General features: G+C 43.7%; 1 protein-coding gene across 1 annotated transcript in view; it reads left to right on the forward strand.

Moving 5' to 3' along the window:
- Positions 1–21,086, forward strand: part of LOC309335177 (uncharacterized protein) — a 35,033-nt gene extending 13,947 nt beyond the window's left edge. Inside the window, exons 10-18 of the mRNA XM_081850052.1 lie at positions 5,999–6,059; positions 10,276–10,418; positions 13,218–13,374; positions 13,997–14,110; positions 14,915–15,047; positions 15,517–15,632; positions 16,646–16,700; positions 17,121–17,221; positions 19,653–21,086. Of these exons, the coding sequence (XP_081706178.1) occupies positions 5,999–6,059; positions 10,276–10,418; positions 13,218–13,374; positions 13,997–14,110; positions 14,915–15,047; positions 15,517–15,632; positions 16,646–16,700; positions 17,121–17,221; positions 19,653–19,829 (1,057 nt within the window). The 3' untranslated portion in view covers positions 19,830–21,086. The remainder of the gene's footprint in view (positions 1–5,998; positions 6,060–10,275; positions 10,419–13,217; positions 13,375–13,996; positions 14,111–14,914; positions 15,048–15,516; positions 15,633–16,645; positions 16,701–17,120; positions 17,222–19,652) is intronic.
- Positions 21,087–23,232: the final 2,146 nt, after the last annotated feature.

Raw genomic sequence — 23,232 nt, forward strand, 5'->3', positions numbered from 1 at the left:
GGTGTTAAAAGCCAGGGTAAAGAGGTATGTCTTCAGCATTCACCAAAACCTATACAGTGGTACCTTGGTTCTCAAACTTAATCTGTTCCGGAAGTCCATTCCAAAACCAAAGCATTCCAAAACCAAGGCACTCTTCCCCATAGAAAGTAATGCAAAATGGATTAATCCGTTCCAGCACTTTAACATGAATTTTACTATCTAACAAGACCATTGATCCATAAAATGAAAGCAATAAACAATGTACACAAAGTCACACAAGCAATCAATCCATCAATCAGTAGCTGAACTGGGTTCCACACAGTCACAAAAACAAAAAAAGAGCTGCAAAAACAAAAACGCAAAATAAATAGCAAAAACAGACAGACCTCGGTGTAACACTCAAAACGGAAGCGTGACGCTCAAATCATCAGCATAACACTCAAAAAAGAGCATGTTCAGCTTCAGAAAATCATTCGCAAACCGGAACACTTACTTCAGGGTTTGCAGTGTTTGGGTTCCAAGTTGTTTGAGTACCAAGGCGTTTGAGAACCAAGGTACCACTGTATAATGAAGATGCCAGACACAACGCTGTTCTACAACATAGGGGCTGCCACAGAGAATGCCTTCTCCTGGGAGGGTGGAACAGCCATTAGGGTCCCCTTTGCTGAACATAACACCTGAGGGGATCTGTAGGGAAGGAGGCAGGCTTTCAGGTATTTAGGACCATATCAGGGTCAGATGATGGGGAAGGAGGACCGAACACCAGAACAGAGGGAGAGCTCCACTGTGACGGACAGGCCCAGCCAATCAGAGAGAATGCTTGTACCTGGAAAGCAAATCCTCCTTAGCTCCCACCAGCAAATCAATGTTAAAAATGTCTAGCACAAAAGCTCCTGGGTCTATTTGTCTGCAGGTAGGTAAGTTTCTTACCCAGAGGCACCTCTCTCACATCCAGTTTTCAGAGCAGTTGCCTACTAAAACTTTAATAATCCCTAAATCACAGGGAAACAACTGCAGCTATCTTTCTGAGATTTGGTAGGATTCTTATCACCAATTATTGCCTGGAAATGTCATCCAGTTCTGCTGAAAAATGAAAAGGGAACATGTACCTGCTTTTTTTGGGGGGGGGGAGACACATTTTAGAGGTGTCCAGTGTAAAAGCCCTTGGACCTATTTGCCTATTATTAAGTCAGGATTTATCCAATGGAGAGGAGTGGGGAGTACTTTGCCTGCAAATTTTATCCACTTCTGTCAAAATGGAGGAAGTGTTAGCCATTCTTTATTTGTTTCCCTATTGTGAAAGTGGGGGAATTGGAGTAGACTCCAAAACTGTAACACCTGCTCTTGTTGGGGAAACCACTGCAAATTTCTAAAATTTGACAGGATTCGTGTGTATAGAAGGAATGACATAGTCTGCAAATTTCATCAAATTCTATTTTTAAAAAGTGCAGGGGGGGGAGTGATACCGATTTTTTTTTTAGTTCCCAATAGTGAATGAGAGGGGAAAAGAAGTAGATATGATTGCCAAAGTGATGGATATTGATAAGCATAGAAAAGCCAGGAGAGGGCACCAAGCGCAGAGAAAAGGCAGATGTGAGAGAGAGTAAAAAAAGATTCAAAATATTTACGGGCTGCTCCCATACGTACCCTGCTGTGATACTGTTATACCAAAAGGATTTTTGTCCACCCTCCTCCCCAAATGTCCATTTTTAAGTTATTTCTTACTGACCACGTCTGCAGATTCCCTGCTTTGTTATGACTTCAGCTCTTAGGGTTGGGGCTGGCATGTGGGTAGCAGAGCCAGCCGGCCCATGAGGTGATGTGAGGCAGTCTCCTCAGTCAGCAGACCTGGCCTCCTCCACATGTGCTCATCTGCCGCTGCAGCCGCCTCCTCCATGTCCAGCCACTGTCTCCATGTGCACCCAACCTCCTCCCCTGTGCATGCGCGCACATTGTGGCACCAGCACTTTCAATTGCTGCTGCCTTTCCATGGAGTCCTGTTTGTGGGCATCACAGAGACCTCTGTTTGAAAGGTTGTCTGGTCTACGTTTGGTTTCAAGAACCATAAAAACAGACAGCAGGGGCATTGAACCATTAGCACCTAGACATCAGATCAAGCAGGCACAAAGGGCAGCCACAGGCCTCATCCACACTACACATTTAAAGCAGTATCATACCACTTTGTTTGTTTGTTTATTGGTTTTCACATATTATATTACATTACAATACAACTGTACCAAAGCCAACACCATTTCCTCCCCATCCCCCCATACATTTACATTTATATTTCCTCAATCCATCATATTATTCTTTTCTCCTTCCTCCCACTTCCCTTCACCCCCACTCGATTTCCTCCACATTATACAATTTACAATAATCTTTGCATTCTACAGTCTTCTCAAATCATCTATATTCTTATTATCTTTCCTTACTATTTTTTCTTCCATCCAATACTTCACATTTTAATCTAGGCATATTAGCGTATCTTTTTTTGAGCAATATTTTGCCATATATTCATCAAAACATTTCCACTCCTTTTTAAATTTTTGATTTGACTGATTTCTTATTATAGCAGTTAATTTTGCCAAAATTAAATATTCATTTAGTTTACAAATCCATTCCTCCTTTGTGGGTATAGTTTGTGACTTCCACCTAGCAGCAATCTGTAAGCCAACCTTTTCCTGAAGTTCTTTTTGCTCTTGTTCTTGCATATTTTTTACCATAAGTTTTGTCTTTTCCATATTCATTTTAAAGCCAGACACCTTGCCAAAGTCATATATTATCTTTATTGCTTTAGCAATACTTGCTTCTGGTTCTTCTGTTGTTAACCAAATATCATCCGCAAAGGCCCTGATCTTAAAAACCTCTTTTCCCAATGTTAATCCTATAATCTCTTTGTCTTTCCTTATTTCCGACAACAATATTTCTAATGTCAATATAAAAAGTAAAGGTTAGATGACACCCTTGTCTAGTGCCCTTCTCCACTGGAAAGCATTCTGTCCTGACACTATTAATTATTAGAATAGTCTTCTGCTTCTCGTAAATCGCATTTATACCTCGTATCATACCACTTTGAACAGTCATGGCTTCCCCCTCCCACGAATCCTGAGAACTGTATTTGTGGCGGGTGCTGAGAATTGTCTGGAGATTCCCCTCTATTCCCCTCACAAAGCTACAATTGCTAGAGTTCCCTGGGAAGAGGGGTTGACTCTTAAATCACTCTGTGGATTGTAGGTCTGTGAAGGGAATGGAGGAGTCTCCAATTTCCCCCACCCTTAATAAATTACACATATCAGGAATCCTTTGGGGGAAGACATGAATGCTCAGCAGCATGAGAGTGCTTTAAATGGGCAAATGGAGTCTCCGTCTTCCGTGCAATGGTGAGATGTGTTGTCAATTCATAAATTTGCATCTATACATAGAAAACAGCACATGCAAGTTGTATGTTTATCTAATTCCTCCAGTGGCTTTGCCACTCTTCAGGCGAACAGCACAAAGCAGTTTAATATAAATGCTAAATCAAGTATGCTACACTTATTGCTACATAATAATGCCTGCCAAGGAATTGCTTTGGGTGAGATCACTCCTCAACGGGTTGCATCACCAATGAATAAATTGGAATCATATTGGAAATGGAATCATCACTTCCTCTTGGGGAAATGAACACATGGTCAGGGAATGGAAGAAACAACTGAATACTGTGAAACCAGTTTAAACTGTAGGGTTCCTGTGTGCTCTCAGCATACAGTGGTACCTCGGGTTACTTACACTTCAGGTTACATATGCTTCAGGTTACAGACTCCGCTAACCCAGAAATATTACCTCAGTTTAAGAACTTTGCTTCAGGATGAAAACAGAAATCGTGCTCCGGCGACGCGGCAGCACCAGGAGGCCCCATTAGCTAAAGTGGTACTTCAGGTTAAGAAAAGTTTCATGTTAAGAACGGACCTCCGGAACAAATTAAGTACTTAACCCGAGGTACCACTGTACTTTGAAAAGGCCGGAAGAGAATCTTTCCTAAATGACTGAAGGATCAAATTGCACCCAGAACATTTTATGGCAGATTACGCAGATGATCTATGAGATTTAAAACATGCCTTCAGGCTACTATCCAGGAAACATTTTCAGAAATTCAACTCGGGAGCCTTGGCTCTTAAGATTTATGTGAATGGGGTTTCTACCACTGAAGGTGGTATAAAAGAAAGACCTGGGAATAATTTAGGATTTGTTGATAAAATCCTGGCAAGGTTGCTCAGTGCCTTCCCTTTGTAACTGATGGATCTCAGCAGGCCCGGATTTAGGTTTGATGAGGCCCTAAACTACTGAAGGTAATGGGGCCCTTTATATGTCCAGCTGTCTTTTGTCAACAACAAATTGTCACTGTTTTTTGGGTTGAATATATGCTATATGGTAATTTATCGACCTAATAGATTACACGAAACAAAACACTGTTGCTGTATGTAGATTTTATTTGTTTTTTATCTTATATTTTGGAAATGTGCATCCAGGTTTGTTTTACTTTACAATTTTGGGGGGGTGGGGCCCTAAGCTATAGCTTAGGATCTGATGGGGGTTACCACATATGACGAAAATGCGGGCCTTATTTTAACAGATTATTCTCCTTTTTCCAAACCATGGGGAAAAGAACATAGCTGATTTTGGCAAATACTACTGCCTCTACTACATAGGTCACCTAGAGCCATGTTCTTCAATCTTGGGTCCCCAGATGTTGTCCATGGTGAAATAAATGCATTTGTTGCAGGATTTGATCCTAGAAAAGAAAAAGAAAAACCGTAATATTGAATACCTGAGTCTGTATAATTCAGGAAACTGAAACAGCAGTTAAAAGTTCAAGTGTCTGTCTCTGGGCAGGGCAAATACTTTAAGCTAAGCTTCCTCAACCCGGGGGCTTCCAGATGTTTTTGACTACAGTGCCAAAACTTTAGGAAGTCATCTCGCTAGGGAAGGCTGCAAGCTCACCCCCACCCCAGTCTTTGTGTGTGTTTCCATCATCTGATTAAAAGTGCTTTTGTAGGTATGTTTATGCTATACAGTAGTGATGAACGGTGGCTGCTACTTCTCAGAATATTTATTTTAAGAAATGCAGGGAGAGCTATGTATCAGCAGTATGATAAGGTGTGTTCCAGGGTGATCTCTGCTTTGGGCAACCTGGTATTTTGGAGAGCGAATTTGGTTCATTATTTCATTCATTTTGACTATTGGGATCCACTATCTATTTGTTGGATCTACACTGGCTTTGACTATGCATTCATTCACATTTTCTAATCTTTTCCCCTCGATGGGGACAAACTCCCTGTGCTGGCCATTTCTGTAAAATAATCTACACTTGACAGCCTAAGTTTTATTTACAGAGAGCCTGAAAGCAATTAAGAAGTTCAATATGTTAGTCAAATAATTTGTGACAAGGTGCATACTCATGCTCTATTGAGCAAAACTGGAATATTGGCTAATTGCTAATTAAAGTGAGCAGCTGCCTAGCCCTCATAATTAAACTATAACCCTCTTGGGGAAGCATTGGTGACTTGAATCTTTGCCGGTGGCTGTATCCTGGGCAATACTGTCTCAATCTGGTAGTAAGTATTATATTTCTCAGTTGCTTTGACTGGAAATGAAGTTGAGTGGGTTGTTTCAGATGTATTGTTATAAGAGTCTAATTTTGCTTGCCTTTTGTTTCTGCTTGAAGTGGTTGTCTAGCTATGGATTTTTTAATTATTTAATATGCAAAATGAAGCAGGTAATACTTGTTTACAAGCAGCTAGATCTCATCCTCTCATGGTTTTGTTTCCCGATAGGAGCAGGCATTTTAGAACAGAGTATTTTAAGACGCAATGTTATTTTGTCTAAATCAGGGATGGGGAACCTGTGGCCTTCCATATGCTGTTGGACTTCAGCTAGTGTTTTCAGAACATTTAGCTTTATCATACAGCAAAGCATTTCAGGAGCAAAATCTGAAATCTTTGTGAACAATGTTTTGCTAATATGCACAGCTTTTTTTCAGCTGGAACTCAGTGGAACTCAGTTCTGGCACCCATTCTAAGAGGACAAGGGAGGCGTTTATGGTGAGTTCTGGCACCCCTTTTTCTAGAAAAATGGCACTGCTAATATGTTTGTTGCATGATGAGGTAGGTTTTAAGAACAGTAGATTTATAGGCATCCTAGAAATTGAAATGCTGACGGATTTAAATTATTTTGATGGCAAAACATGAGTGTTCAGGTTTCTTTGAATGCACTGTATTCTTGGAAGCAACTTTTCTGTTGCGTGTCAAGTGCACTAGGATCTAAAACAAATATGGTAAAGTTTTGGTCTATACAGATGGTTATTACAGTGGTACCTTAGTTCTCAAATGCCTTGGTACTCAAACAACTTGGAACCCAAACACTGCAAACCTGGAAGTAAGTGTTCCAGTTTGCAAACTTTCTTTGGAAGCCAAACATGCTCCGTTTTGAGTGTTATGCTTCCAATTTGAGTGCCACACTTCCGTTTTGAGTGTTACCCTGAGGTCTGTCTGTTTTTGCTATTTATTTTGGGTTTTTGTTTTTGCGGCTCTTCTTTTGTTGTTTTTGTGACTGTGTGGAACCCAGTTCAACTACTGTTTTTTTTAAAAAAAAAATATTCAAGATACAAAAACATTTAAAGCATAAACAAACAAAAACAGAAAAAAGGCAAAAGAAAAAAGAAAAAGAGAGAAAAAAGTAAACAAGATTCAAAATAACTTCATTTCATTATCTTGTGTCTTAGACCTCCTCATACCTCCCCTTTTTGTATTCCAATTTAATCATTGTTTCAGCAAATTCTTCCCATATTTATCAAAAAAAAGAAAGAATAATTTATCTTAACAATCTATTTCAAATTTATCAATATTACCTTTAACTTTATCTTTACTTTCAAAGCCATATACCTTTAAGTTTAGACTTTAAATTATATTTATACTTATTATCTTCGAATCTTTCTACTAAAGCCAATTATTTCCTTTCCACCACAGTCTATTATTTCACAAATGTTACTCCGAAATAGCCAAATATATATATATAAAAAGTTCAATTCTAGTTTTGTCCATCGTCCCTTTCTTCCTGGTTTCGGGTTGCGTCCGTCCTTTCTTCCCTTTAATCTTAATTTTCAGTCCGGTGTTCTAATGTCTGAGGCACTCAAGTCACTTCCATGCCACCTCTGCAGATTTTCTTGCTCCTGGTTGTGATATGACACTTTCTTGTCCCTTGTTGAAGTCTTTCGTACTTTCTTCCCCTTCTCCTTGGGGAGTGGATCCCTGGGAAGTTCCATACAGTCATAGTCTCCATTTTCATTTATCAGGTTGTTCCATTCCCCCCAGTTCCACTCCCCATTGTTAAATTTATAATCCAAACAGTAGTTGCTCCAAAAGTACTTGTTCTCTTGTTTCACAGTCCCACTAGAGCTAAGAGTCCCCTTAACTCCAGAAGTTTGCAGACACCCTTTGGATTCAACGACGTTAGGTCTCTCATTTTGCAACTTTTGAGGTATAATATCAATCTCTTCCATCTCCCACTGCCCTTGAGTTTGCTTTAAGTCAGTTTCCTGGGTCAATTGTTGTAAGGTTTCACACTCTTCTTCTCCTGTCAATCCATACTTTCTAGCTACAGCAGTCATGGCATCCAGTTTCTCATCTACCAAGTTCATATCTTCCTGTAGCTGCTGCAGCATAGCATTCCTTCCTGCTCATTTTTAGTCAAGGTCAGATATCTGGTCTCACGCTGATTTCCATGGCTGTTATGTCTCTTTGAGAACTGCAACAAAGAAACTAACAAACTCCCTCTAGAGGGCAAAAGTTCTGTTAACCTCCATCTTTAAAATGTATCAAACAAAGGAGAATTTACTTTCAATTTTCCAATACTTTGTTTCCTTGCAACAAGCACAAGCAGAAAGCGACATTAAAGTCTATTTGTTTCTCTTTTATTTCTATCTGTCCAAATCTGTTTCCTTCAAAGAATCTGTCCTCACGTCCCGTCCCCAGGTTGGGGGCAATGGAAATTTATTCCTTTACTTTCTATCTGCAGGATTAGATAGTCAAAGTTCTTTTACCTCCTTTCCTCCTGCCGTCAAGGGGGTTTTAATGGTCACAAGTGCCAGAAATTTCAATCTTTGAATCAAATTCAAGGCTAATTAGTTTGTACGATATTTGCTTCAGTCAGTTTACAAAAACAGGAGGCAGACTTCCTTTTTATACCTTCCCGCTTCGTATCTAATTCAAAAGATTTTTTTTCCCTTAATCCAATCCTCCGCTTTTACTCACGGGTACTTGTTTAGAGTCCAAATGTCATCAGGAAAAAGCTGGCGCTCTCTGTCGATGGCTATGTGGCTTCCCTCCGTGAAAGTAGCAGTCGGTTCGATTGCACCACGCTGCTCACCCCACTTCACTCCGGAGCCCCCAAAAAGGGTTTCCCGGCGAGTAGGGGAGGTGCTCTCAGTGCTCCACCGAACCCCACGTCCCCAGGCTCCTCCGCCTGGGGTTTCTAGCGGGTCCCCACCTTCGCCACGGTGGGAAGACCCAATTTTCACGGAGCCCGTTCCTCCAGTCGGAGGAACTCCGCCATTCGACGATGGCGCCAACCCGGAAGTCAAGCTACTGATGGATTGATTGATTGTGTGACTGCAGCACATTGTTTATTGCTTTCATTTTATGGATCAATGGTTTTGTTAGATAGTAAAATTTATGTTAAATTGCTGTTTTAGAGGTTGTTTTTAAAAGTCTGGAACGGATTAATCCGTTTTGCATTACTTTCTATGGGAAAGTACACCTTGGTTTTGGAACGCTTTGGTTTTGGAATGGATTTCCAGAACGGATTAAGTTTAAGAAGGTACCACTGTACTACTTCTTTTTCCTTAAAAGAAGAAAGTACCGTAGGTCTAATTGTAACCCAAAACATAGCTACTCAGAAATAAGTCCATTTGGGTCCAGTGAGGCTTACTCCAAGGTAAGTGGGCATAGGATGGCACCTTAGTCTGACTGGTGGCCCTCCAGATGTTGGCCTCCAACTCTCAAAAGCCCCCCTCCAGCATGGCCAGTGCCAAGGAATGATGGGAGTTGGAGTCCCACAACCGTCTCCCTCAGGAAATTGTGCACTCTCCTTCCTTGGAGGTTTTTAAGCAGAGGATTGATGGCCCTCTATTAAGGGTGCTTTAGCTGAAATTCCTACACTACAGGGTGTTGGACTAAATGGCCCTTGGTGTCTCTTCCAACACTACAATTCTATGATTCTATAAACATCTGGAGGGCAACAGCTTCTTCATCGCCGGTACAGGCCTGCACTAAAATAGTTATACCCTACAACATGGGACATGTTTGCCTACATTGGAAAAGGTGGCTATAGCAACACATGTGCTATGAACATGAATGAATCACAGGGAAGAATAGCAAGGGCGCCCTTGCTTCTTGCAACAGGCCATCACATTGTAAGGAAAGGGTGGGGAATCTGTGACTCTTCAGATGTTGTTGTAATGCAATTCCCACTATCCCTGATCCATTTCCAGAAACTTTGAGCAACATGTCAACGGTGCATTATTTTGACAACACCTCTAGGAAGTAGTTTCCTTCCAGTGGATCCAGACAACAAGCTGAAACACGGCAGGACAGAGTTAGTGATTATTAGAAGTCCCTGTGAGTACTGTCACAAAGCCCTGATTTAACAGTTAGGGCTTCATGGGAACTGTAGTTTGTTAAGGGTGCTGAGAGGTGTTAGGAGATGCTTCAGAGCCACAATTCCCAGCACCCTTAGCATATTAAATAGTTCCCAGGATTCTTTAGGGGAAGCCATGACTGTTAAAATGGTATGTGTGCTTTAAATGTATGGCGTGGATGTGACCTCACTTACTTTTAATCCAGTTTTGTTAAAAATGGTACAGTGGTACCTCAGGTTAAGTACTTAATTCGTTCCAGAGGTCCGTACTTAACCTGAAACTGTTCTTAACCTGAGGTACCACTTTAGCTAATGAGGCCTCCTGCTGCTGCCGTGCCGCTGAGGCACAATTTCTGTACTCATCCTGAAGCAAAGTTCTTAACCTGAGGTAATATTTCTGGGTTAGCGGAGTCTGTAACCTAAAGCGTATGTAACCCGAGGTATCACTGTATACTCCTTGTACTACTCTCCCTTGCCTCTCTTTTGAAGAAACATCTAACAGCAGAAGACATTTAGGTGGTGAACCTTAATTTTAATACACTGCCCTCTTTCCCTCCCATAATAATTAACCATATTCCCTTTAACTATTACCCAATTCTTTTATTTGTACAGGCAGCAAAGTAGAGCGTTTGGCTACCCAGCATGGAACTCTCTCTGGCCAATATATTCTTGAAAATTGTGAGCATCGTTGGATTAATCTCTGCACTGACCCTTGTCACAGTGTACCACCTGCTGCCTAGGGCAAAAATATCCAGGATCATGATATGGTGAGTGTATCTCTAGGAAGGTATATGGAATGATTTCCATGTCTTAGGTTTAGATTAGGTTTATGACATTTGCACCTCCCACACCAAAAATGTGGGATGTCATCCACTGGGAGCAGTCAAATTCCTTGTTTTCCTAGAGTGGACGTGCAAGGGGATGTTTGGTCCAGCCAGTCAAAACTTCCTTGTTCCTCCTGGGCTGGAGCATCTTTCTTTTTGCATGGTCGTGACCTAACCTGTCCAGGTAACAAAAGGACAAGGCATGTTGCCATTCTCTCTCTCTTCTTCACTTCCTTCATCGTTGAACCAGCTTCTTAGCTAGCAATGCTCTGTTAGCTTGTCAGCTAGCAGAAGCACTGGGATTAAACCCCCCCCCCCAATATGGGGTAGCTCCACATGTACATATTTGTAACTGAGTCTGTCTTCAGGGATCCAACTGTGAACTGATGTGAGTAAACCTCTTTTATTGACTTTAAATAAGATTGCAGTGTCTTTATTCTTTTAAGAGGGATAAAAGGGAACTTACCAGGATCATACAACCCAATACTGAATTGTATGATAGAGAGGGTTACACAAGCCTGCAACCAGCTATCTGCTGTGCATGTAAAAGGGGAATGTAAACTCTGCTAAGTGAAGGAACTTGCTAATGAAAGTTAGGAAGGTTATTAATAATCAAACTTGAAGAGGGGTATTCGACGGGCAAAACTGGTCTATAGGCAGAGGATTGAGGATAATTTAAGGAGTAACAACACAAGACAGATGTGGCAGGGGATTCAGCATATTACCAACTACAAACCTAACCTTGGTGCTGTCGACGGTGACCCTTTGCTGGCGGAGGAGCTTAACTTCTTCTTTGCTTGCTTCGAGAAGGAGCCACCTGAGACGCCGGTATTACAGCCACCAGCCCATAGGGGCCCCTCATTCACTGTAGAGGAGCATGAGGTGAGACAGGTATTGAGGATGGTGAATCCGAGGAAGGCTGCTGGACCTGATGGCATCACGGGAAAGGTGTTGAAGGGCTGTGCGGATCAGCTGGCGAGGGTCTTTACTAAGATCTTCAACAAGTCCTTACACCAGTCTATTGTCCCACCCTGCCTGAAGTCGTCAACTATTGTTCCTCTGCCTAAAAAATCCACAATCAGTAGTCTGAACGACTACAGACCAGTTGCACTGACTCCAATCATCATGAAGTGTTTTGAGAAACTGGTGCGCCGTCACATTATTTCCTGTCTTCCATCAACTTTTGACAACTACCAGTTTGCATACAGGGCAAATAGATCCACGGAAGACGCTATCACTACCACTCTCCATGCTGCTCTGTTCCATCTGGAGCAGCCGGGGAGTTATGTGAGGCTGCTGTTTGTGGATTTTAGCTCTGCTTTTAACACTATCCTCCCCCATAGACTGGTGTCCAAGCTAGAGGCGATTGGACTCTCCAACTCCACCTGTCTCTGGGTTTTGGACTTTTTGTCAGAACGTTCTCAGAGGGTTAGAGTAGGGTCACATATGTCCACAGCCCTTAGCCTTAACACCGGCTCACCACAGGGTTGTGTGTTGAGTCCCCTGCTCTATACTCTCTATACGTATGATTGTACAGCCATTTATTCCAGCAACAAAATCATCAAGTTTGCTGATGACACTACGGTGGTGGGGCTCATTTCAGGAGGGGATGAGTCCGCCTATCGGGACGAGGTGGAGCGGCTTTGTGCTTGGTGTGGAGAGAACAATCTGGCTCTTAATACGGCTAAGACCAAGGAATTGGTGGTGGATTACAGGAAAAAAAAGGCGGACATTCAGCCCTTGTATATCAACGGGGAACGGGTGGAGAGGGTGGCGGAATTCAGGTTTTTGGGAGTGACTATCGATCAGGGCATGACTTGGAGCGCAAATACCACTGCTCTGGTGAAGAAGGCCCAGCAGAGAATTTATTTCCTCAGACTTTTAAAGAAGAACAATCTGAGTGAGAGACTGCTGGTGTCCTTCTACCGAGGCTCCATAGAGAGCATTCTCACATACTGTATTTGTGCCTGGTTCTCCAGCTGTACAGCTAGGAAGAGGAAGGTGCTCCAGAAGGTCATAACCACAGCCCAAAGGATTATTGGTCATCCCCTCCCATCTTTGGAAGAACTGTACGGTTCCCGTTGTCTTAGGAAAGCAAACAATATCCTGCAGGATGCATCTCACCCGGGACACAGTCTGTTTGTACTACTGCCTTCTGGCAGGAGATACAGAAACATCAAGTCAAGGACAAATAGACTGAAAAATAGTTTCTATCCAAGAGCTGTGGCCTTCTTAAATGCAGTAACTCGATAGTGTGACCTGGGAGTTTGATGGGTGTGGGTGTGGGTGTGGCTGGAATGTGGTTTGTTTGGTTGTTGTTGTTGTTTTGCTTTTGTTGTTTTTAAGGGATGGCATCCAATTTCGTTGCACTTGTGCAATGTTGCACTTGTGTAATGACAATAAAGAATCTATCTATCTATCTAATAATCAATATCTCTTCTCCTGCCTCCCTGAACGTTCCAACAAAAAAAGTCCCAAATGGATTTACAATGAGGATAAAAGACAAAAATAAAAAATACATCAACATAGAATAGAAACAGCCAACCACTGCCCAAATGCCCAGGAAAACAATTGGTTTGACGGCTGGGCTGAATCATACCCATTTCACAGATGGGCAATCCGACGCAAGCAGCAGAGCTGCAGAAATCCTAAAGCCCCTACTTTAATTGGAAGCCACTGCAAAAACATCCCTCCAGTTGAAAATCCCTTGTCCGTTCATTTTGCTTCTCTTTCTGCTTTTAGGTACAAACGTCAGAAAAGGGGTGTGGCAGTGAATTATGTTGAGCATGAGGGCTACAGGTTCTGCTACTTCTGCCGAGGGGAACCCGGACTCCAGCCATCTGTGTTGATTCTTCATGGATTGGCTTTCAACAAGGACATATGGTTAAATACAATCAAAGTATGTTTCTGTCCTTCTATTCAGGCAACCATGGTTGCCAAATCAAGGCTAGTGCAAGACATATTGTGCTGGGGGTAGGGGAGTCCTGTGCTTTTCCACAACTGTGATTTGTTTCAGTTGGGCTAGTGTGGGAGATTCCACCCAGTGCATTGTGCTAGAGGACAGGGATAAATTAACCCTATAGCTTAATAGGAGCTGTTCACTTTCCTATTTTGCCACTACAGTGGTGCCCCGCAAGACGAATGCCTCGCAAGACGAAAATCTCGCTAGACGAAAGAGTTTTCCGTCTTTTGAGGTGCTTCGCAAGACAAATTTCTCTCTCCCCCCCTTTTTCTAAGCCGCTAAGCCGCTAATAGCCGCTAAGCCACTAATAGCGCTAATCCGCTAAGCCGCTAATAGGGGTGCTTCGCAAGACGAAAAAACCGCAAGACGAAGAGACTCGCGGAACGAATTAATTTCGTCTTGCGAGGCACCACTGTATTTAATGGCCTCCTGCTCAGGACTCTGCAACATTTATACACTTATACTGGAGAAACATCAGGGTGTTCTTTGACAACAAAGAACATCAGCTATTATTGCTTTGATTCCTTGGCATCATCGCTGATTTGACATCCTTTCCCAGTTCCTTCCGAAGGACCTCCACCTGGTCTGCCTTGACATGCCTGGTCACGGTGAAACCACATGCCTGCTGAGAGACAGTTACGCGGCAGTTGATCAAGCTAAAAAGATACACCAGGTACGGTCCAGCTGTCCTCAGGTGTGCCTTGAAACCTGGGAAGTAAGAGGTTGTGAGAAGATGGCCTCTTTTTGTGTCGTGTGGTGTGGTGGTGGTGATGGTGGAGAGATGTTCCCTGACCAAAAATGAAGCATTGCAGTTGACTGTGGTTACTGAAAGGTAAAGGTAAAGGGACCCCTGACCGTTAGGTCCAGTCATGACTGACTCTGGGGTTGTGGCACTCATCTTGCTTTATTGGCCGAGGGAGCCGGTGTACAGCTTCTGGGTCATGTGGCCAGCATGACAAAGCCGCTTCTGGAGAACCAGACCAGCGCACGGAAACACCATTTACCTTCCCACCGGAGTAGTACCTATTTATCTACTTGCACTTTGACGTCCTTTCGAACTGCTAGGTTGGCAGGAGCAGGGACCGAGCAATGGGAGCTCACCCCATCGCGGGGATTCAAACCGCCGACCTTCCAGTCGGCAAGCCCTAGGCTCTGTGGTTTAGACCACAGCGCCACCCGCGTCCCTAGGATACAAACCAGGTCTGTTGAGCAGCTTTGGCTGGCAGGGCAGTGGGGTGGGACTGCGTTGATGACCTGGTGTCTTAACCCCCACCCAACTGTCAGTGGCACGTGCCAAGGATGGGAATGGTGAGCTTGGCCACTGTGAGAACGAGATACTGGGCTATATGGGTCATTTGCCTGATTGCTCTTCTTATGGTCTTCTCCAGAAGTTCTTACAGAGACCTGGGACTTTCTTGGGAAATGTCCCAAAACCAGAACCTCTCAGCAATACAAACTCTCTTCATTCACGTTTCAGTTTGTTGAGTGCATTGGTCTGGACCAAAAGCCTTTTCACCTGGTTGGCACGTCCATGGGGGGAATGATTGCCGGCGTTTACGCAGCTCAGTATCCATCTGAGGTATCCGGCTTGTCCCTCCTTTGCCCACTTGGTGAGTATTTAGATTTTCAAGGGAGATCTGAAGCCGATTAACTCTGAATAAAGAAGACATGATAATATGTCTGAGAATAACAAGGGAGAAGGGGGTTGTTACTATGGGTTGTAGCCAATACTCGTCCTTCTCAAAGCAGATTCATTGAAATAAATGACCTCAGGACTCCCAAATTCAGTGGGTTTGCTCTGAGTAGGATCTAACCCCCCTAGTGCTAAGCTACCATTCTGTAGCATGTTCCAGAACATGAATGAACAGGGGTGATGGCAGATCCATGATTACAAACACCTTGGACAGGCCACCTTTCTGTCCTCACATACCCTCACTTAGTCCCAGCATGTGCATAACCTCCTCAGCTGTCAATCATGCCAATACAACCCTGACAAGCAGCAGGTTGGAATCCCATATTTTGGAATTGGTTTGCCGCTATATTCCTTCTCTCAGCTGTTCACTCTCTGCCAATTCTTAGGGCTGCGATATCCGGACGATAATAGCAACGCCTTCAAGCGCCTGAGGGAGCAATCGATTAAGTCGCATGATGTCTTCAAGCTTGGCTTATATCATCCCAGCACAAAAAACATGCAGGTGAAGAAGGCAGCTCTCGAAAGATGGTAGTGCTCAGGCCCAGGGATATTGCTTAAAAAAATTCAGCTAACTTTGACTCATGGTAGACCAGATGTGGTGAACCTTTGGCCTTCCAGATGTTGCTGAACTATAGCTGCCCTCATTCCTGTTCAGTCAGCGTGCTTCTTGAGGCTGATGGGAGCTGTAGTTCGACAACACCCGGAGGGCCAAAGGTTCATTATGTCTGTCCTTGACCCACTGAAGTTAATAGCCACGACTAACTTAGGTCCATTAATTTCAGTGGGTCTCCTCTAAATAAAACTTAGTTGAGTACAACCCCAAATGCTTACATTTGCTATATGCACTTGAAATATAGAAATAATGCAGCCCATCTCTTCAGGGCTTGCGATCTAAAGAAACAGAGGGCACATGAGGGAATCACTGCCACTGAGGCCCTGGCTGAAGAGGAGAGGAATGGCTTAGAGGCTCAGGGGAAAGAGATTGGGGTAGGGAGCTGCTGTACTGCAGCCCCAAGCATCTGTGCCTGAAGGAACTACTTTATATGAACCAGAACAAGGAGATCCTGATTATCACCCCTCCCTTTGCCTACATCATGGGTAGGCAAACGAAGGCCTGGGGGGCCGGATCCGGCCCAATCACCTTCTAAATCCGGTCCATGGACGGTCCGGGAATCAGCGTGTTTTTACATGAGTGGAATGTGTCCTTTTATTTAAAATGCATCTCTGGGTTATTTGTGGGGCCTGCCTGGTGTTTTTACATGAGTGGAATGTGTCCTTTTATTTAAAATGCATCTCTGGGTTATTTGTGGGGCATTGGAATTCGTTCATTTATTTTTTTTCAAAATATAATCTGGCCCCCCACAAGGTCTGAGAGACAGTGGACCAGCCCCCTGCTGAAAAGGTTTGCTGACCCCTGGCCTACATTAATGGAACTGTTACGTCCTGTTGCATGATGGGGTCCTAACTGCCTTGCACTTCGTGTGAATGACTCACCTCTTTTCCCCCTCTCCTTAGCTGCTAAAGGGATATGTTGCCGACTGGAGACAACAGAATGCTTTTTTGGTAAAATGTAAGTACGATAGCAATAATATTACTGTTGTTGTTGTTTATTACCTGCCCTTCACGTTCTGAGGCTCCAGGGCGGGGTAGAGAATGAGATTCTTAAATCTCAAGGTCGTGGGTTCAAGCTCCACACTGGGCAAAATATTCCTGCGTTGCAGGGGGTTGGACTAGGTGATCCTCGTGATCCCTTCCAACTCTATGATTCTAATTCGAAACACAACAGTAAAAAACGGTTTAGGAGCTACTTAAATTCACAAGGACAGGGTGGGCCCTAAAGATACACATTTCAAATTTCAAAGGCTATGGTAAAAGCATGTGTCTTCAGCAACTGCCAAAATCTGTCTAGTGAACCCATTTGAAATGCAACAGTAGGAAGGATGCCTTCCTGAAAAATCTTCACTCTACCTTTTTGGTTTTTGTTCCAAAGGTTTTTTAGATCTTTCTAACCCAAAGTCCAAGTACAGCCTTCATGACAGTATGAGCAATATTAGCGCTCCGACACAGGTCCTTTGGGGAAAGGATGACCAGGTAAATGCTTTATATTCACGTGGCTTCTACAGCTATAATTGTAACAAAACAAAAAAACCCATTGTTTGGATTCCATAGTAGGGCTTGCCACCTATGAGGCAAGCTGAGGCAACTGCCTCAGGCGGCAGGATCCACAGGGGCAGCAGATTGGAGGCATTGCTGGTCTCCTCCCATCCCTAGGGAGAAAATGGTACGGGCTGCCTTCTGTGGTCTCCTGGGCTCTGCACCCATTAATTAAGCCGTCATGTACTGTTGTCTATGCATGTGCAAGTGATGTCTAAAATGTACACACTAAATTGCTGCTAGGAAGCCAACAATACTGACTCTTTTCTTGAAATTAAATAATGTCCAGAACTGTTGCAGAACATATGGCTAAAGAGGAATATATGCAAAGTACTGTATTTACATTCACCTGCTTATCCAAGCATGGGCTTAGTTTTTCCTAGCAGCTTCTTCCTTAAACAGATTGCAGCTTCTTCCTTAAACATTCAAACAAGCTGTGTCTTCCTCTCTTTCCAGCGCTTGCACTCAGCCTTCTGCACATTGCCCAGCTAAGCCATGCAGTTCCTTTGTAGCCTTATGAGGCTTTGCCCTTGGGTTGGAAAAATATTGCGCCTGGGAAAGGGAAGTGGGAGTCAACAGACACTCAAGGAATAGTTTAAGAGAAAAAGCTTTATTTCTACCATCCATGAACTGGTAGAAGGAGCAAGTGTGATAACTCACAAAAAGCATGCACGAGTTCACAGTCATGTGCACAGAGCATATATAGTCATGTGCACAGAGTTCCCTCCCCCTTTCTCCTCCTTCTTCCAGAGTCCTGCCCCATGAGTTCCTCTGAGAATGAACAGAAAGCTGTCTTGGGACTATTGTGGACTCTTGGCGCCCTTCCCAGGAAAGGGGGGGGGTGAGAAGCCAAGGGGTTTCAGAGTGTTCAGATATGTTTCAATCTCTTGTTCTGGCATAGTTCCGGAAAGAAAGTTGCAAGTCAAATGTACTGTTTGGCAAGGTCAACTACAGTGGTGCCTCGCAAGACGAAATTAATCCGTTCCGCGAGTCTCTTCGTCTAGCGGTTTTTTCGTCTTGCGAAGCATCCCTATTAGCAGCTTAGCGGCTTAGCGCTATTAGCGGCTTAGCGCTATTAGCGGCTTAGCGGCTAAGCAGATCAGCTGATAAGCGGCTTAGCGGCTTAGAAAAAGGGGGGGGGGAAATCCCGCAGGAACTCGCAAGACATTTTCGTCTTGCGAAGCCAGCCCATAGGGAAATTCGTTTTGCGAAGTGCCTCCAAAACGGAAAACCCTTTCGTCTAGCGGGTTTTCCGTCTTGCGAGGCGTTCGTCTTGCGGGGCACCACTGTATAGCCTGAGAAGCGACCTTTGTTACAGCAGAGCGAAATGTTTCTGATGCTTAGCTAATGCCTTTTAGCTGCTGAGAAAAATGATTTTGAGGAGCTTTGAGCCTGCTTTGGTGGGGGGTGACTTCGGACCTAGGTGGGGTCACCTGTCCTCACCTCCTACACCTTCTGAGAGGTTTCCGCTTTCTCTTCCCAGCAAACTTCTCTTTACTGCTTCTTTGGGAGAACATCAACTTCTCTACTTTTCTCTGTCACGTGCATTCACACAGAAGCATTGGCACTGCTCTCCTCTATTGCATTTGGAGAGAGATGCAGCCATTACACTCAAGTCCCCCCTACACAAAACAAAATGGAGACTGTAATAAGATACCTCCCGTGTGACCAGAGTTAACCAATCACACGAGAGTTACTGGGGAACATTCCAGAATTAAACACACAACAAAACACACATTTAAGCATTCCCAATTAAATCACTATACTTAACAAGCTTAACTCTTACTTACATTTTCAAATTGGATGGAAGCTGGTTTGAGGGGAAACAGCAGTGTATCTCAAGAAACTGAAGGGCACAGATAGATTGTGCTGAGCGCTACATGTAGTTTTTTGTTGTTTCGAAAAAGAACTCCAAAGCTGCTTACAGCAATAAAATATGCAGACAACAAAACTGAATCCACAAAATGCATTAAGCAACTACCAAAAACAGCAACGTTCTAAAATCCAACCAGTTTTAAAATTTAACAACAGGAGGAACAACATGTTGCATTATGGCAATTGTGCTGTCAGTGCAAGCATTTCAGCTTGTCAGACTGAACGATTCCCACTCTCCTCCTCCTTCATGCTGCTATGGGGGTTCTCCTGGGGGGGTTGGGGTACAAGGGGAGGGGGGCGGAAGCCCTGTTGCTCTAACAGAAGTATTTGCAGGGGCTTCCACTAGTTAGCAGGACTCATTGATTGACTCCTGCCCCAAACAGCAGCTCATAACCTGACTCTTGCGCAAAAAAAAAAAAAAAAAAAAAAGGCAAAGCACTTTGCAAGATGTGAATAACAATGGGAGGAAAAACACTGATTCTTTGTTGTTCAGGTGGCTGACTCGTCTGGCGCAGAAATTTTAGCCCACGCCATTCCCAACTCCCAGGTGCATATGCTGGAGAGATGTGGACACATCATAGCATTTGAGAGGCCCAGGAAATCTGCAAAGCTCCTCTTGGAATTCTACAATTCAGTTTGCGACAAAGCGGAGAATAAGAAGTTGGCATAAACCTCACTCAGGAGTTAAGACGCTGATGCGTTCCAAGCGACTTTCTACTCTGGAAAGGAAAATATGGATCTGATATCCAGGATGTCTGTGATGGTTTCCTTCACTGGTCATTAAAAAGGAAGAGGCTGGTCTCTGCCTCCTGTCCAACAGATAAAGTTCGGTGTACAGTGGTACCTCGGGTTAAGAACTTAATTTGTTCTGGAGGTCTGTTCTTAACCTGAAACTGTTCTTAACCTGAAACACCACTTTAGCTAATGGGGCCTCCTGCTGCTGCCGTGCCGCCGGAGCACAATTTCTGTTCTCATCCTGAAGCAGAGTTCTTAACCCGAGGTACTATTTCTGGGTTAGCGGAGTCTGTAACCTAAAGCGTCTGTAACCTGAAGCGTATGTAACCCGAGGTACCACTGTAATTTGTTTATTTACTTACCTTACTGTCAAGCTGTCTCCTTTACTTCTACAAATTTTCATACTGGTGAAATGACCTATGGGCACAGAATGAAAAAAATATTAAAATTGTGGCATTTTTTGTAGTAGATGACTACTTTAATCATTGGAACAGAAGTGGGGAACCTGAAGACCAGGACACTCTATCTGGCGCAGCCCCAGACCAGAGTCCTCACTTGTCCTCCCTCCATCACACCTTCTGTAGTGGTCAGGTGGGATTACTATGAGGAATTATGAAATATGGAGCAAGCCATTATGTCAGCAATGAAAGCATTGCCTTGACTGGGTTTGATTTATTGACAATAATTTCTGATCAAATCCCACAAGCCTCTGCATCTCTGCCATTTGGTTTCTCTACACATGACAGGCACGCATAAGCATTCTAAAACACAGGCCAGTTGCTTCATCAGGCATCCTCAGTACATAAAGAAAGTAGGTTACTTTGATGTAGTTTAATCTTTAGATAGATCTTAAGGGCCAGGAAGAGAGTTAACAAGGAGATGGTAAATACTGCCATCTTGCATCTCCTGTTTATGACCTCTGGGGTTTTGCTGAATGCATTCCTCCTTTTTAGTCCTGTTTTATTTACCCCAGAACATATGCATGCTCAAGTAGGAAACAGTTTCTTTTTAGTTAAAAGAATTTCTTCTGATCTGACTTTGTCCCACATGGCGGTTTTGAAATGCTCAGAGGAAATCTGATTGGTTCTTACGAACACTGTGTAAAAAGTTCTTTTGTGAATAAAACGACCTGGGCCAGGGGGTGGACAGGATTATTATTATTGGCACCTCCTCCCAGAGTCTTGGTGGTCAAGCCTCGTGTGTATTTTATTAATCAGAGTCCAATCCTTTCTTGCTTTGGGAACGTTACACCTTCCTGAAGTTCTTGTTCAACATAGAATTGTAGAGTTGGAAGAGACCCTGAACATCATCTAGTCCAACCCCCTGCAAGGCAGGAACATGCAGCTGTCCCATACAGGAATCGAACCTGCAATCTTGGCGTTATCAGGATGTCAATCGGGCCTTGGGGCTGTCGTCCTCTATTCAGCAACCCAGCCGTGGCTTCCTTCCTTTTCCACAATAAATGAGAAAGAATGTACTTTTATTCCACCTACAACACAAGAATATCTGTGGAGAGGATACTTGTAATTGATAATACATAAATAAATGTATTGCTTGTGTACTATGTACTCCGTATGAAACTTAGTAATAATGTTGTGCCTGTATATTAACGAAAAACAATTTAAAAAATTGGGGTTAAATGTGGAGCTGCCCTGAAAAAGGTGCTTGCAGACACAACAGCTTGTATTGTGGCCTCAAAGCAACCCTGTGAGCTCTTCAAGGTGCTATTCAAGGTTCCTACCTTGAATTCGACTTAGACCATGGGTAGGCAAAGTAAGGTCCGGGGCTGGATCCGGCCCAATTGCCTTCTAAATCCGGCTCACGGAGGGTCTGGCAATCAGCATGTTTTTACATGAGTAGAATGTGTCCTTTTATTTAAAATGCATCTCTGGGTTATTTGTGGGAAATAGGAATTCGTTCATTATTTTTTCCCCAAAATATAGTCCAGCTCCCCACAAGGTCTGAGGGACAGTGGACCAGCCCCCTGCTGAAAGAGTTTGCTGACCCCTGTCTTAGACTATTGATACGGCCAGGCTTCCCCTGCAGGCCTTGAGCATTCAAAGGACAGGACACTGGACACTGACTTGGTTCTCCAGCTGTTTTTGGACTACGGTTCAAATAGTGTGCATGCATAGCATCCTGTGATTCTGTGGGGCAGGGCTTATCTGCCCCCCACAGCAATATTTTATTCAAGTTGACACCCCTGCCTCCATGTATTGTAAGCCTTGTGGAAGTAAATCAAGACGATTGCTAAATAAATAGGTCATCAGGAGGAGCCCTGGCCCACAACTACCTTGACCTTCTCAGTGGAAGGAAGATCAGTACAGTGGTACCTCGGGTTAAGTACTTAATTTGTTCCAGAGGTCCGTTCTTAACCTGAAACTGTTCTTAATCTGAAGCACCACTTTAGCTAATGGGGCCTCCTGCTGCTGCCGCGCTGCCGGAGCACGATTTCTATTCTCATCCTGAAGCAAAGTTCTTAACCCGAGGTACTATTTCTGGGTTTGTGGAGTCTGTAACCTGAAGCGTATGTAACCCGAGGTACCACTGTATCTGTTTACAGCCAGAGGAAACAGAACAGGATGTAGTGTAGGTCAGGACAGGGGCCAAGTCTACCTACGCCAACGGTTTATGAAGTGATTACATTGAGAGCAGCCTTTTCATGGTCACCCTAAGATTTCATGGGTGTAGTAGCACTCATGAGCACCATGGTTTCACTTGGTGGTGTTGACCTTTAATGCGCCACACAGCTTTGGCCCTATATAACTGAAGGAGCATCTCCACAACTTCCATCGTTCAGCCCAGACACTGAGGTGCAGCTTTGAAGGTCCTTTTGGTTTTTCCCTCAAGGTGAGGAGCCTGCTCACCTTTATGGTGTGGCAGCATTGTGAGCTGGTGAAGGCTTCCAAAGAACCCGACAAGGGAGTCTCAGGTGTTGGGATCCGAGCTGAGCAGGCTGGGGGCGACATAACACCCCCTACGCCTAGCCAAGCCTGCCTGCCATATTGGCCGATGGAAGGCAAGCTTGGATGTGGGGCTGAAGTTGGGGGCAGAGCTGAGGGACATTTAAGCAGCTCGCACCTGAGGTTACAGGGTACTAGGCAGAGGGTAGTGGCACTCGCCCTGTGGAACAACCTCCTGTCAGATATCAAAGAAATAAACAATTATACGACCTGTCCTAGACATCTAGAGGCAGTCCTATATCTGGACATTTTTCTTTTTCTTTTTTTAAAATGATATTTATTAAAAGTTTAAAGATTACAGAAAGAAGAAGAAATTAAAAAAATAAAAAAAAATTAAGCAAAACAAATCAATACATTACAATACACAAAAAAATA

The sequence above is a fragment of the Podarcis erhardii genome, assembly GCF_964252035.2.
Source record: "Podarcis erhardii genome assembly, chromosome: 2".
Lineage (NCBI taxonomy): Eukaryota > Metazoa > Chordata > Lepidosauria > Squamata > Lacertidae > Podarcis > Podarcis erhardii.